Source organism: Crinia signifera, chromosome 2, assembly GCF_055691185.1.
Source record: "Crinia signifera chromosome 2, ASM5569118v1, whole genome shotgun sequence".
Lineage (NCBI taxonomy): Eukaryota > Metazoa > Chordata > Amphibia > Anura > Myobatrachidae > Crinia > Crinia signifera.
In genome coordinates, this window is record NC_139218.1 from 163,346,853 (window position 1) to 163,361,556 (window position 14,704).

The window sequence follows — 14,704 nt, forward strand, 5'->3', positions numbered from 1 at the left end:
ATCTTAGTAAGCAGCAAAGCAAGTAAAAACAAATACAGATCTCTCAATGGAGCTGCTCCTGGCGAAAGAATTGAAAATCGCCAACCTGCACCAGCCGCCACCTTCCACCAGAAAGTGGCGCACATGCAAGAGAAGCTTGCGCATCCCGTTCTGTTGGAGCCCTCCGCCGCCTCCCCACAGCCCCCACACCCTGCCCATCTCCCTGAAGCAGGGACAGGCAGGGAAGCCGCCTTGCTGTGTCCCTGTCAGATGTGTGTCCCTGTCAGATGGAGCTTCAGTCCAACAGCCTGTGCCAGCTCAGGACATCTGGCAATCCTACAGGCAGGTTGGGATTCTTTGGTCGACAACCATTAGGTTAACGCTGTTAGGTCGACATGGGGAAAGGTTGACATGATTCTAGGCCGACATGGGACAAGGTTGACAAGGGATTAGGTCGACAGGTCAATAGGTTGACACAAGCATTAGGTTGACGTGGGGTTTTCACAGTTTTTTTACCTGAATGTGGACACAGTTTTCAGTGTAGAGTTATTCATGCCCTACCATCCACACCCTAGTGGATGGTAGGGCACGAAATACCACTTTTTTTTTTACTATTTATTATATAGTGCCAGTGATTGTGTTACACTTTCCAATTGAATGCTTTTCACTGTTTAACAAACTGAAAAATATGTTTATTCCCCCCTTTAATTTATATATTTTTTTTCTTCTGAAAATAATTATTTTTCTCCAATGTTCTCACATTTCCTGTATATTTCCTATTTTGTCTTCCAGTTTGCCTGCCCTATCATTGCTATCCTGCTCCATTTCCTCTCCCTCTGTTGTTTTTCTTGGGCTTTCCTTGAAGTTTTACACCTATATCGCAGACTGAGTGAAGTTCGGGATGTCAATTCCAGTCCAATGAGGTTCTACTATGCCTTGGGTTGGGGTGTACCAGCCTTTATAACTGGTCAGTCTTACATACTAATTTTAATTTGATTTCAAATCTGTAGTAGTAATAGGTGTACTTTGTTGCATTGTTTTTTTTTTTTTAAGCAGAATTGTTAGTTTCTCATTTATTTTATGAAGACTGGTTACCCAGTGGCATTAAGTCAGTGAAAAAAGGTCAAACATGACACATCATGCAACCAGAGTTTGTACTTCCTTTTGGTGGAGTGAATACAGGACAGTACACATTCTAGAATATGACCTCTTTTAATTGAGGGTTTCCTTGGTGCAGTCTGATCTTGTACATTACATTCCTATGGGAAAGTAGGAAATGTACCTGGACATGCTGTATCAATTGAACTTGGGCAGTTTGGATTTATTATGTATTTTTTTAATACATTTAAATATACAGTATACTGTATGTATATTCATCAAAATATATAATGGCACTCCATATGTATTATAACACTGGCAATTTCAGGCTGGACACCACTATCATAGAACACACCAAATCAACATCAGAAAAATCCTCCGCCAACCTACTTCGGGGATGCTCATCTCCTAGTCACCAAAAATAGTAAAAAAAATGCCTATACTTTAAAGTATGCATAATTTTTTAATACTTCTTTTTAATATGTTTTGTTCTATATTACTTCTTGTTTAATATGTGAAAAGGTTATTTTTACCTTTCACATGCCTTCTCAGAATGTTTAGGCATACTGGGTGAGATTTAATAGGATGAGAGATTCAGAAAGTGAGAGATTTGGTGAGAAATCTCCAGTTTTTTTAAAGCGGCAATCATTTACACTGCAAAACCAGTTTGATTTTGAAGTGTAAATGATTGCCGCTTTAAAAAAACTGGAGATTTCTCACCAAATCTCTCACTTTCTGAATCTCTCATCCTATTAAATCTCACCCTCTATGCCTGGATTCTATCAGTGCTGTCTGCATACAGTTCGCCGCAGAGCATTTCCGTCTGCATCCAATCTCTGTGATGCTGCTAGCATGCTGGTCGCTCAAGTTATCTCCTCTGTTCCTCCAGTGGACATGTTTGGTTCTCTGTGGCCTCTGGAGCCACCGTCATTGTCACACACTGCCGCCATTACAGTAGGCCACAGCCATACTACTAACAAACATAGTTTCCCTGAAAAGTCTGACCTGTGCGGCCATCTTGGCTGGTGTCACCTGGGTTTGACCAGCCAATCCCTTCCAGCCTGCTTCCAGCATAAATGCCTTATGCCTGACTCATGCTTCAGTATTTTTTTATCATATTGATTCTTCAGTTCTTCACTGTCGATTAGGATGGCCAATCCTGGGATCGGCAGGATCCCAGGACCTGGCCCCAAAATGTCAGGGATTTCGAGATTAGACTGCACATGCTCTTTATGCAGCCTTTTGGCATGGGCTATCAGACCGTCTTAAAGACAAGCTGGCGGTAAGAGACTTACCAAAATAATTGGATAAGCTCTTCTCCCTCTGTACCAAGGTGGACCTTCGTTTTCCCGAGCGAACAATTGAGCGTGCTCATTCTGGTCCTCCCAGGGCACATTCAGCTCCTCCTCCACACCAACCATGTCCTTCTAATAAAGAGCTCATGCAAGTGAACTATTCTCTATTCTGTCTGAGCATCAGTGTTTGTATTGTGCTGCTCCCTCACACCTCTTTAATTCTTGCCTTAAGAGACAGGGAGATGGCAGTTCTTAGCCAGCCAAGGAGAGGGTTTACTAGGAGTAATGTCTTATTTTTAGTTACACAGGAATATTACAAACACATGAAGATGGACAGTATCTCAGCGCTTCAGGAATCTTACAGGTCTTCTAGATTCTGAAGAAGTCTGTTACTTTGTTACAGCCGAATTGGTCAAGAGGTGATGCCTACCACCAAAAAATGTAATTCTTCCATTTATTTGACTGCCATGGATGGCAGTAAAATTATGGATGCCAATGATTCTTATAAAATGAAAGTTGGTGTTCTACATTCTGAACTCATTACCTTCATCGTGATACCCAGAGCTACCGATCCATTAGTTCTGGGCCTGCCCTGGCTTTGTCTTCACAACCCACAGATCATCTGGAAGACTACGCAGGTTCTGGCCTGGGGTTCCAGCTGTTCTGAATCCTGCCTCCTAAAAATTCTTCCTGCTCCTAGTGCCACCTCCCAGTCTCAATGCCTACAAAGCCATATCGTGACTTCGCTGACGTCTTCAGTACTGTAAGTCTGCCACTGATTTTCTTCCCCCTGATAGGGAATGCAACTGTCCCATATACCTTATTCCTAGGAAGAATCCTCCTTGTGGGCGCATTTAACCATTATCGCTTTCAGAAACCCAAGCTATGGCCAATTATATTCTTCTACAGGATTCTTCTTTTTAAGAAAAAAGATGGTGGGCTATGCCCACATACAGTATAGACTACCGGGGGTCTCAATAAATTTACTGTAAAAAACCTGTATCCATTACCTTTGATTACAGAGTTATTTGACCGTGTTAGTGGAGCTACCATCTTTACCAACCTGCACCTGAGGTGTGTAAAATCTTTTCTGTATCCAAGAGGATGATAAGCGGAAGTCTGCATTCAACACTTGTGACAGACATTATGAGTATCTCGTCATGTCTTTCTGCCTCAGTAATGCTCCAGCTGTGTTTAAGCATTTCGTAAATGAGATCTTCCTGGATATCCTCTATCAGCATGTAGTCATCTACCTCAATCACTGATTTTCACCAATAGCTTGGAAGAGCATCATTTCTGGGTAAAGGAAGTTCTCCCATCTTTGCACCAATCATCTCTACTGAAAACTCAAATAGTGTGTCTTCAAGGTACAGTCAAGTCCTTTCTTAGGATACATAATTTCTAGCATGGTCTTAAAATGGATCCTGAGAAAACTTCCTTCAAGCTATCAAGGAATGGCTCATTTCTTCTTCTCTTAAAGGTGTCCAGAGGTTCTTGAGGGTCGCCAATTACTTTTGCATGTTCATACAAAGTTTCTCAACCGTAGTGGCACCAATTACGTCTCTCACCCGGAAATTGTGCTAACCTGTCTAAGTGGCCAGAGGATCAAGCCATCCATGTTCTCAAGCAGAAATTTTTATCTGCTCCTGTGCTGAGACAATCCTATTCCTTGTTGCCTTTTACTCTTGAGGTTGATACTTTCTCCATTGGGGTCAGATCTGTTTTACCTCAACATGCCAAGGATGATCATCTTCACCCATGTGGGTTTTTCTCCCGAAACTATGCCATCAGCGATCAAACTCATCCCTAGGGGAATGGAGATACCTGCTCGAGGGTGCAGCTCATCACCATCAGAACTGGTCATAAGAACCTCCTGTATCTCAAATCAGCTCAATGCCTCAACCCTCGCCCAAGCCAAATGGACACTTTTCTTCTCTAATTTTTCTTATAAACTCTCGCTTTGTGCAGGTTCTCAAAATCGTAAGGCTGATGCCCTATGCCACTCCTGGGAGTTAGAGGAAGGGTCAAAAGCTACCAGATGACATCACATTATTAATCCAGTAGCATTCTCAGTTGTGAGAGTGAACTCAACTCCTCCGCCAGATAAGAGTTTTGTGAAAGCACCTATTCAAAAGAAACTCATACAGTGGGTGCATTCCTCCTGTTTTTCCAATCATCCAGAAGACCTATGATTTTGTCTCCAGATCTTACTGGTGGTCAGAACTCAAGAAGGATACTACTGAGTTTTTTTCCTCATGCTCTAGGTGTACCCAGCATAAGGTGAACTGAAAGTCTCCTGCTGGTCAACTGATTCCTTGGTGCCCCATTAACCCTGGTCTCACTTGTCGATGGACTTTATCAAAGATCTTGCAGAGTCCAACAAGTTCAATAAGTTCAATACCACCTGGGTTCACCAACATTTTGTCTCTCTTACCGATCTCCCGTCAGCTTCCAGGCTAGCACAAATCTTCATTGTGGAAATATTTAGACTTAATGGACTGCCTCTAGAGATAATATCCGATAGGGGGGTCCAATTCGTTGCCAAAATCTCGTGGAGCTTGTGTGCCGCTCTCCAAGTCTACCCACCCACAGAAAAACAGGCAGAAACCAAGACTTGGAGGCATTCCTTTGCATCTATATTTCTTCTTCTCAAGATGACTGGGCTCAACTTCTTCGGTGGGTGGAATTTTGCCACAACAATCAGTACCATTCTTCTTCCATCACCTCACCATTCCAAGTTATGGATTCCATCCTCTAGTGCCTGAATTTTAGCCTCTTCCTGCTTTTTCAGTGCCTGTTGTGGACCTCTCCCTTCAAAAGTTTTCCAATATCTGGAAAAACATTCGCTCTGCTCTTTTGAAGGCATCAGTCAGGTACAAGAGATTTGCCAATAGGAAGCCTAAGTCTGTTCCTGTTATCAAACCAGTAGATTGTGTCTGGCTCTCCACTAAGAACCTGAGAATCATGGTACCCACCATGAAATTTGGTCCACGTTTTATAGGTCCTTTCCAAGTTGAACAAGTCATCAATCCAGTTGAATACAAGCTGAAGCTGCAGCCCTTCTTGAAAATTCCAAGGACTCAAAGAGGTGTGTTGAGTATGAGGTTGCCAAGATTCTTGATTCTTGCTTCCGCTATCGACATCTTCAGTATTTGATAGACTGGAAAGGGTATGGACATGAAGAGATATCGTGGACCAATGCAGCAGACATCCATGCTCCAAAATTGGTCCTAGCTTCCATGCCAGATTCCCTCAAAAGCCTAAGAGGTGTCCTGGGGCCACCCCTAAACAGGGTTGCTGTCATGATCCAGGTAACAAAGCACTAATTTTTACCTTTCACATGCTTTTTAGAATGTCTCCGTGTTCTAGGCCTGGATTCTATGAGCACTGTCTGCGTGCCGTTGGCCACACAGCACCTCTGTCTGCATCCAGTCCCTGCAATGCTGCTAACTTGCTGGTCGCTCAGGTTATCTCCTATTCCTTCAGTGGTCATGTCTGGTCCTCCAGAGCCACCGCCATTGCCGCAATCCACTGCCATTACAGTAGGCCGCAGCCATACTACTATAAAACGTACTTTCCCTGGCTATCTTGGCTGGTGTCACCTGAGTTTGACCAGCCAATCACTTCCAGCATAATTGCCCAGACAATCACCTTCAACCTGTGGGAAAAAGTATGCTGTGAAATCAGATGCAAATCATCAGTGATTCAATTGTCTTCTCTGCAGATGGATAAGTGCTACCATTCCAGTTTCTATGATTCCAGTTCCTATGCTAGTTATTCACCTTAAAGAGACTTGCACCCATTTCCAACTAAAGGTGCCGTCTGACTTCTTTTTATGCTTCAGTATTTCTTCAAGTCATATTGATTCTTCAGTTCACTACCGATTGTTCATCAAACATCGATTCTTCACTAATTCAGCATTAATTCTTCAGTTCTTCATCATCGATTGTTCATCCAACATTAATTCTTCAGTTCTTCATCATCAATTGTTCATCCAACATCGAATATTCAGTTTTTAATCATCGATTGTTCAACAAACATTAATTCTTCAGTTCTTACATCGGTACTAAGTTACCTCTTTTGGTTTGTATCCAAAAGTGCCTTCCGGTCAGTAAAAGTGTCCCTTTTCAAAGCATTATTCATGGCTATTCTCTTCTGTGCTCTGAGTCATCTATAACATCATCTCCACCCCTGGGTGTCGAGTTCCAAACTAGTGACTGTACTGTATTAATTGCCGGTGTTAAAATACTTCATATTACACCATTAGCATATGCCATTGTTATCATCTATACGTGCTAAAAGGGTGCATCGGCTAAAAGGGTGTCAGAGTTGGGAGCATTGTCATGCAAGTCTCCTTTCTTGATATTTCACGAGGATAGGGCAGTTCTTCGGACAGTACCTCAGTTTAATAAAAGATTCATTTTTTTAATACTCTGTTGTCCTGGTCACACCTTCGGGCCTTCCTTCAATTAGTGTGCATGTCTAAGAACCCTTTGAGGGCTCCTCGGTTTGTGTATACATCTACCCCTACAACTGAGGATTCCCAGGGTCAGCCGAAATCCTCAGGCATGACAGAGAGGATGCAGGGTGAGAGATATTTGATATGCAGTGTGCAGTACCCCAGCGATATAGTAGCACTCACTGTGCATTGTCAGTGCTGAAAAACCCCACGTAACAGTCACACAGGCAGGCACATTGGTCACTGTAGTGATTGGGTGGGTGAACACTGAATCCTCCATTGCAACGCGGAAGTGCAGAGCATAGTCACTGATGCTCACACCCTGAGGCCACCGGAACTTAATCCTGCATCTCCGCCTGACTCCTAGCATCCTGCCATGCAGCCTGGTCAGTGCCAGCCAAAGTGATCAGGACGGCAGTGGCTGCTATTAATAAAAAAATCAGTGCCTGAAGTGCAGATAAGAGAGAGCCTGCACCTTACTCTCCGTCTGTCCACCGAGCAGTCAAAACCATCCTCCACTTACTCCATGCCGCCAGGGGGGGGGCACAAGTTCCCTGCAGCCGGTCTGCCCAAGTGACTGAGCGGCAGCCTACCCGTTGAGGGTTTTTTCACACTATCCTTTCAGCTCGGATGGCAAAACAGTGGATGGACAAAAGCCGTGCCAGCCTTATAAATCATAGTGACAGCTTATGGGCCCTTTCACATGGGCTGGCTACAGAGCAGCCAGATCTATCCACTGATAGCCAGCCTGTTCTAACATGTCAGTGGGTGCATTGGGAGATAGGGGACTTTAACACACACACCATGTTTGTGGTGTGCTGGTGTAGCTGTCCCCCGCCCACAACTTTTATCACATTGAAGCCAGAATGATTGTGAAAAGCGTGGCAGAAATAGATGTAGGTATATTTTATATAATTTTATATTTTATTTTATATACTCCCCTTGTTTCACCTATGTATCAACCTTATCATCCTGTGTCTCTCCAGCATATCCATTTGTGTCTCCGCAGGCTTTTGTGTTCCCTGTCACCTCCATTTGCAGACTCCTCACTTGTGTCTCTCAGCACAGCCCACAATAAGTTTCTGTCATCTGCTGCCTTGCTCCTATTCCTGACCTGCAGGCATTTCGGCTCCTCTCTGGAAAAAAAATTGGTACTTGTGTATTATCACGGTGCCCACGATTTCCATCGCAGGGCATTGTACAATGAAAAATCGCATAGCATGCGATATGAACGCATGCGATGCGATGCGACGCGAATTCACCCGATTTGTAATTGTAACGGCACCCATATGCCTTTATTACCATGTTAAATGCCCCGCCAGACCCGATTTTCATGAGTATGTGTAATGCCCCCCCCCCCATTGTTAACGCCACCCCACTATGAACGCCAACCCGAAGCATGGCGAGCACAGAGAGCCCGCAAGGGGTGGCGGTACGCGTCCTCCGACCTTTTCATACCCCCTCTATCCACGTCAGCGTGGAGTTGACTTTCTAAAGTGTGGCGAGCGCAGCGAGCCACCGAGTCCGAAGCGTGGCGAGCGCACACGTATACCTGTGAAGTAATGCGTGTCCCCTCGCGGGGCTCGCTATGCTCGCCACGCTTCGGGCTCGGTGGCTCGCTGCGCTCGCCACACTTTATAAAAACAAGTCCGCACCGACGTGGATAGTGGGGGTATGAAAAGGTCGGAGGACGCGTACCGCTGCGCTCGCCACGCTTCGGGTTGCCAATGATAGTGGGGGGCCGTTAACAACGTGGGCGCATTTAACATATTTATTACCCATCAGGGTGGGTATACAATTAAAAATCGGGTCTGGGGGTGCTGGTTAACATGGGACTCAATGGGACGCGATTTTAAAATTGTATACTCAGCCCGGGAAAAGGCTGAAATCGGGTCCATCGCATACCTTAATTAGTGGCATGCGATGCGGTGATAATACACAAGTACCAAAAAATTGTGGCAGCCTTGTGTGTTGTATACCCTGTGCTGAATACAGCAGAAGAGCAGCACGGTTTTACAGGCAAGAAGGACAAAGCCACTGGACTCTTTTGGACCAGTACAAATGTCACCTTTGTCACCTGACATTATAGAGAGAACAAGTCTGTAGACTGTAAAACGTGATTTGTTTGCAAGTAAATGATATACAATGCATTATAGCCAATGTTCTTTTTTCATTTGGTCATTTAGAATGTAAAGGTGTTTGCTTCCATACATCTTTTTTTGTGATAAATCCTATTTCAGTAAAGATCATGCACAATATTGTTATTTCTTTTGTAACATTATTTTAACACTAATTCCCTTCAAATATATTTTGTCAGTAGGAATCCCTTACACTGTATATAATTGTTATCTAAAAATAGTTGATCATCAAACAAAAAGGAGGGTTTTTTTTTTGTACAAACATATAAAACATTGAAGATGTAAATATTGTATTTCTTAAAATCCATATAGTTATTTTTAGTGTGGCCCTTTTTTTGTTTACTTTCCTCTTGTGCAAAAATGTAATTCACAGGCAATTGCAATAGAGTAGTTCCCATATCATCACTTTTCTTTGCTTTCACCCTCTAAGGTTTAGCAGTGGGACTTGATCCTGAAGGATATGGAAACCCCGACTTCTGCTGGTTGTCCATTTCTGACACTCTAATTTGGAGTTTTGCTGGACCAGCTGCTTTTGTTATCTTGGTAAGCTTTATATTAATGGGAACGTAAAGCCACAATTTGACATTGTTATAGAGATATCTATCAAATCATGTTTAATAATGAAAATGAGTAACATTCATGATAATATACATATATTAACTTGATTATTGTTGAGTTAACTAAATATATTTGATACACAGTGGTGTGACTACCGAGGGTGCAGGGAGTGCAGCGGTTATAAGGCCTGAGATGATTCCCAGGAACCAGTGACTGATTGTCCTGTCCCCAAAGCTGACCCGTAGCATCTTCAATCAGACTTGTCCAATAATCTCCATACTACTGGCCCGCAGCTGAGCCTCCACGATTTGCGACCTGCTGCTATCAGGATGATTGGCTAAACCAGCCATGCTCCCAAGGATAGTACAGCACAGCAGCAGTGCCCCTCTCTTACACAGGCAGGCTTTCTGGAGTCTGACTACTTGGAGAGTGCAGTGGCAGTGTACCATAGCATCAGCCTGCTTAAGCTGAGAACACACGGGTGTTGGCTACAGTCTACCAACATTGCGGGGGAGTGATTTCTGCACTGTAAATAAACAGAAGTGTTTTAAATCCTGCCCCTAAAGAACAGAGTGTAATACATTGTTACTGAACTTACTGGAGCATTCAGCAAAGAGTTAGTTGGGGATTAGAAGACACATAGGTGCACTATTCTATTAAAGGCAAACAAAAGGGATTTACCCTGTTGTTGTTTTTTTTCACCAAGTTTCTTTTCTTGATCACATCAATTACAGAGCATCCCCCCCCCCCCAAAAAAAAAAAAAAAATAATGTTCCGGAGAAAACACCATATTCACAATTGAAACCATGAAAATGGGTCATTTATCAGGGATATTTTCTCCCGCCAAAGTCAGTCACTTTGCACTAGGACAAGCTCGTACTATCTTTTACTAAGCTAAAGTATATTAATAAACCACTCTAAGACATCATGACATAATTTTAACTAGATCGGAGCATCTTCACAGTTTTCGTCATTTTCACCAAAAAAGTGAAACTTCAGGCCTCTTGCCAGAACAGAAGATGTTGACTCAGATCAAAAAGCTTTTGCACTTTTCTTATTCAGGTCAAGTCACAACTTTCCCACACTAGCCGATTTTGAAATTCTCAATTTAAGTTTTTTCACTCCACCCTATTGTATATATACTGTATGAAAGGCTAATAAATAAATCATTGGTGGCCAGTGGGGCCAGTAATATATACATTGCTGGCCTGTATATATTACTGGCTAATAACTAAAACACGGCAGAGGGTACAAAGGGGGGAAGGATGGGCGGGGCATTTGACGGGCTGTGTGGCCGGGCAGGGGAGCAGCAGTGGAGCAGAGTTGTGCAGTTGTCTGGGAGACGCAACTGTGAGTATACTCCAAGGCCAAGGAGTAGGGGGAGGGATTGCAGCGGTCGCTAGGTGCCACTAGGCGGCCAATGGTGGAAGGGGCGGATTGGGAATTAAAACCAGCCTGGGAAATATCTAGGAGCAGCCCTAATGGGGGGGCCCTAGCATTATGGGTGTGTGGCCTATTTCAATGAGGCCAGGCCCCATTTTCGCCGCTGTGGGGGCATGGCTAGTTGCTCTCCGAGCTGCTGGCCATGTCCCCAGCCCCTCAGACTGCAGAATAGGCACATAGGAGGGGGGACGCAGGGTGGCGTAGAATGTTGGGAGGGGAGATACAGGGTGGCTGAGGACGAAGGGAGGGAGGACGTACGCAGGGTGGCATAGGATGCAGATTGTGAGGGGGCATGGTGGCACAGGATGCAGTGTAGGAGGGGAACGCAGAGTGACAGAGGATGCAGGGAGGGGAGTCGCAAAGTGATGGAGGTTGCAGGGAGGGGAGACGCAGAGTGGCGTTGGTTGCATGGTGGCAGAGGATACAGGGAGGGCGGATGCAAGGTGGCGTAGGATGTACTGTAGGATGACAGAGGGGAGACACAGAGTGGCATAGGATGTGGGTTTGCGAGGATTCAGGTAGGGAAGGGGATTCAGGTAGGGTGGCGTATATGTATAAATATATATATGTGTGTGTGTGTGTGTATATATATATATATATATTAAAAAAATATATACACATATGCACAAAAAAATATACACATATCTAATTCTCTCTGCACAAGTTACATCTTCCCCACCTGCAGTGCACATGGTTTTGTCCATCTAAGAAGGATTTTGTCAGAAAGAGTGAACTAGAATAAGGCCCATAATGCCCACAATGCCTACAGTAGTAACAATGCTTATACATGTAATGCCCGCAGTAGTAACGATACTTATACACATAACGCCAGCAGTAGTAACAACAAGAGGCGTAGGGAGGGCTGAGCCACCGGAGCTCATGCTCCGGGCGCTGATTGGTGGAATGGCGCCACCGGCCCACCCCCCCTCCGCAAATGTTCCATGGTGTATTATACACTAACGTAACGGCGGCAGCGTGTGCCGGCGGCTGCCCTGCCCGGCGCCTGCCTCCTGCTGCTGCTCGGTTCGGCACTCCAGAGTCACCAGGCTGGAGGAGAAGAATTTCTGCTGCCGCCCTGTTATCTACAGTATCTGTTGGTTCAAGGTGGATTTTTTTTTTTTTTTACTTTTACAGCTAATTAATAATGTTCATAAACATAGTAATAAACAAGGTTTAGGGGATTCGTGGGGCCAGGGGGAGGGGAGGGGGTAGATTCCATTACAGTGTCTTATAAAGTGCAGCAGATTCCGTTACAGCGTCTTATATAGGGCAGCGGATTCCATTACAGTGTGTTATATAACGCAGCAGATCCCGTTACAGTGTATTATATAGCGCAGCAGATTCCGTTACAGTGTCTTATATAGTGCAGCAGATTCCGTTACAGTGTGTTATATAGTGCAGCAGATCCCGTTACAGTGTATTATATAGCGCAGCAGATTCCATTACAGTGTGTTATATAGCGCAGCAGATCCCGTTACAGCGTCTTATATAGTGCAGCAGATTCCATTACAGTGTCTTATATAGCGCAGCGGATTCCATTACAGTGTGTTATATAGTGCAGCAGATCCCGTTACAGTGTATTATATAGCGCAGCAAATTCCATTACAGTGTGTTATATAGCGCAGCAGATCCCGTTACAGTGTCTTATATAGCGCAGCAGATTCCGTTACAGTGTCTTATACAGCGCAGCAGATTCCATTACAGTGTGTTATATAGCGCAGCAGATCCCGTTACAGTGTATTATATAGCGCAGCAGATCCCATTACAGGGTCTTATATAGCGCAGCAGACTCCGTTACAGCGTCTTATATAGCGCAGCGGATTCTGTTACATTGTCTTATATAGCACAGCAGATCCCATTACAGTGTCTTATATAGCGCAGCAGATCCCGTTACAGTTTCTTATATAGCGCAGCAGATTCCGTTACAGCGTCTTATATAGCGCGGCAGATTCCGTTACAGCGTCTTATATAGCGCAGCAGATTCCGTTACAGCGTCTTATATAGCGCAGCAGATTCCGTTACAGCGTCTTATATAGCGCAGCAGATTCCGTTACAGTGTCTTATATAGCGCAGCAGATTCCATTACAGTGTCTTCTATAGCGCAGTAGATTGCGTTACAAGTGTCTTATATAGTGCAGCAGATTCCGTTACAGTGTCTTATATATTTCAAATGTAACATGCCAACACATGTTAGCCACGCCCCCAATTCATTACCGGGAGGAGGGGCATGAAATATGCCCTTGCTCCGGGCACCATGGCACCTAGCTACACCGCTGGTAACAACGCTTATACACATAATGCCTGCAGTAGTAACGATACTTAGTGTTCACGAAAACCCCCCAAAAAAGTGGTTCCCGGGAAACCTTCACAGTACTAGCAACTATATAAATCCGAAAATAGGGACAGTGCATGCCGAAGGGACGCGCCAAAAATTTAGGGCATGTTTTTTGGGGGAAGTGGTGTGGCCACATAATAGTACCAATTCACATTACACCACACACTGGCCCTTATTCTGATTGATGCGGACTTTACCGCGTTCTTACGGATAGCGTCTTTACGGCGTCTGCGCATGCGTGGAGAACGCTACGCGCATGTGCCACGCCTTGACTCGGTACCAGTTCGGACAAAGCCCGTCCAAAACTGGTCCCCGCAATCAGTCGGGAAATAGGGGCGTATTATGGGCGTCATGCGGAATGACACATGGGCGTAGTTTCAAAGTGGGCAAAACGGGGCGGAAACATGGGCGGACACGGGGGAGTACACTTATGTTGGGGGGCGTACATTCGGAAACCACTCCGAATGCACGCGAGCAAAAAGGGCTGAAATGTGCGGTGTCCACAAGTGTACTATTGCTTTGCGGACACCACTCGTTCATGCGGTAGGCGAACGTACGCCTAATGACTACAACCATTAACACCTGAACCCAATACAATCTACTCCTTTACTCATTACTCACTAATAGGACGCTTGTCAGTGCTTTAATTGAAACCATTGCTGCTTCAAGGAAACCTTAGTAATCCCCCACATATGCTGTACTTGTCCCACACTTAAAAACTGCTAACAATTGACATGACAGAATATTAATACTAGCAATACACATGTGTATTCGACATGTACTCATGAAACCACACATTTTGGGTAAAGTAAACACATTTATTTATATTCATGTCACACTCAATGCCACTGTCATGCAATGACCATAAAATTAAACATCAAAACTATAAACAACATGCCAGGAATGCAGCAAAATAAATAATAATAAAACACAAATATAATAGCACACAGATGGACTCCAGCACCTCCTATGTGCCACTGCACATGTAGCCAGTGGGAAATGAGGAGGCTGCTGGCCCTTCTACAGCAGGGCAAGCTGCACCTGACCATTCTCCAGCAGGGCACCCTACACCTGGCCCTTCTGCAGCAGGCCAACCTGCAGCTGGCTCATATGCACCATCAGCAGACTCATTTGGAACACAACCGGGGACTTCACCAGATAGTACCATGGCCATCACTTCAAGTACAGCTGACAGTAATGCCAGGCACAAGAGGGCAACAGGGGAACCACAAAGGACATATGAAGCAAGGGTTCTGGTTCCCCTCAGCACGTGATTGGACACAAGAAGCTGACACACACAGCACAATGGAAGATTTGGGAACACATAACGGTAGAGATTAATGCGGCCACAAGTTCATTTCCGACCACGTTTGGCCTTGGTAGGCTCCTTGGCCTGTGC

At 44.6% G+C, this 14,704-nt stretch overlaps 1 protein-coding gene across 3 annotated transcripts in view; it reads left to right on the top strand.

Annotated features, from left to right (window-relative positions):
• LOC146060192 (cadherin EGF LAG seven-pass G-type receptor 2-like) overlaps window positions 1–14,704 on the top strand; it is a 264,989-nt gene that overhangs the window by 155,864 nt on the left and 94,421 nt on the right. For all 3 annotated transcript variants that reach the window (XM_083173157.1, XM_083173156.1, XM_083173155.1), the window contains exons 26-27: window positions 772–946; window positions 9,400–9,512. In XM_083173157.1, the coding sequence (XP_083029283.1) occupies window positions 772–946; window positions 9,400–9,512 (288 nt within the window). The remainder of the gene's footprint in view (window positions 1–771; window positions 947–9,399; window positions 9,513–14,704) is intronic.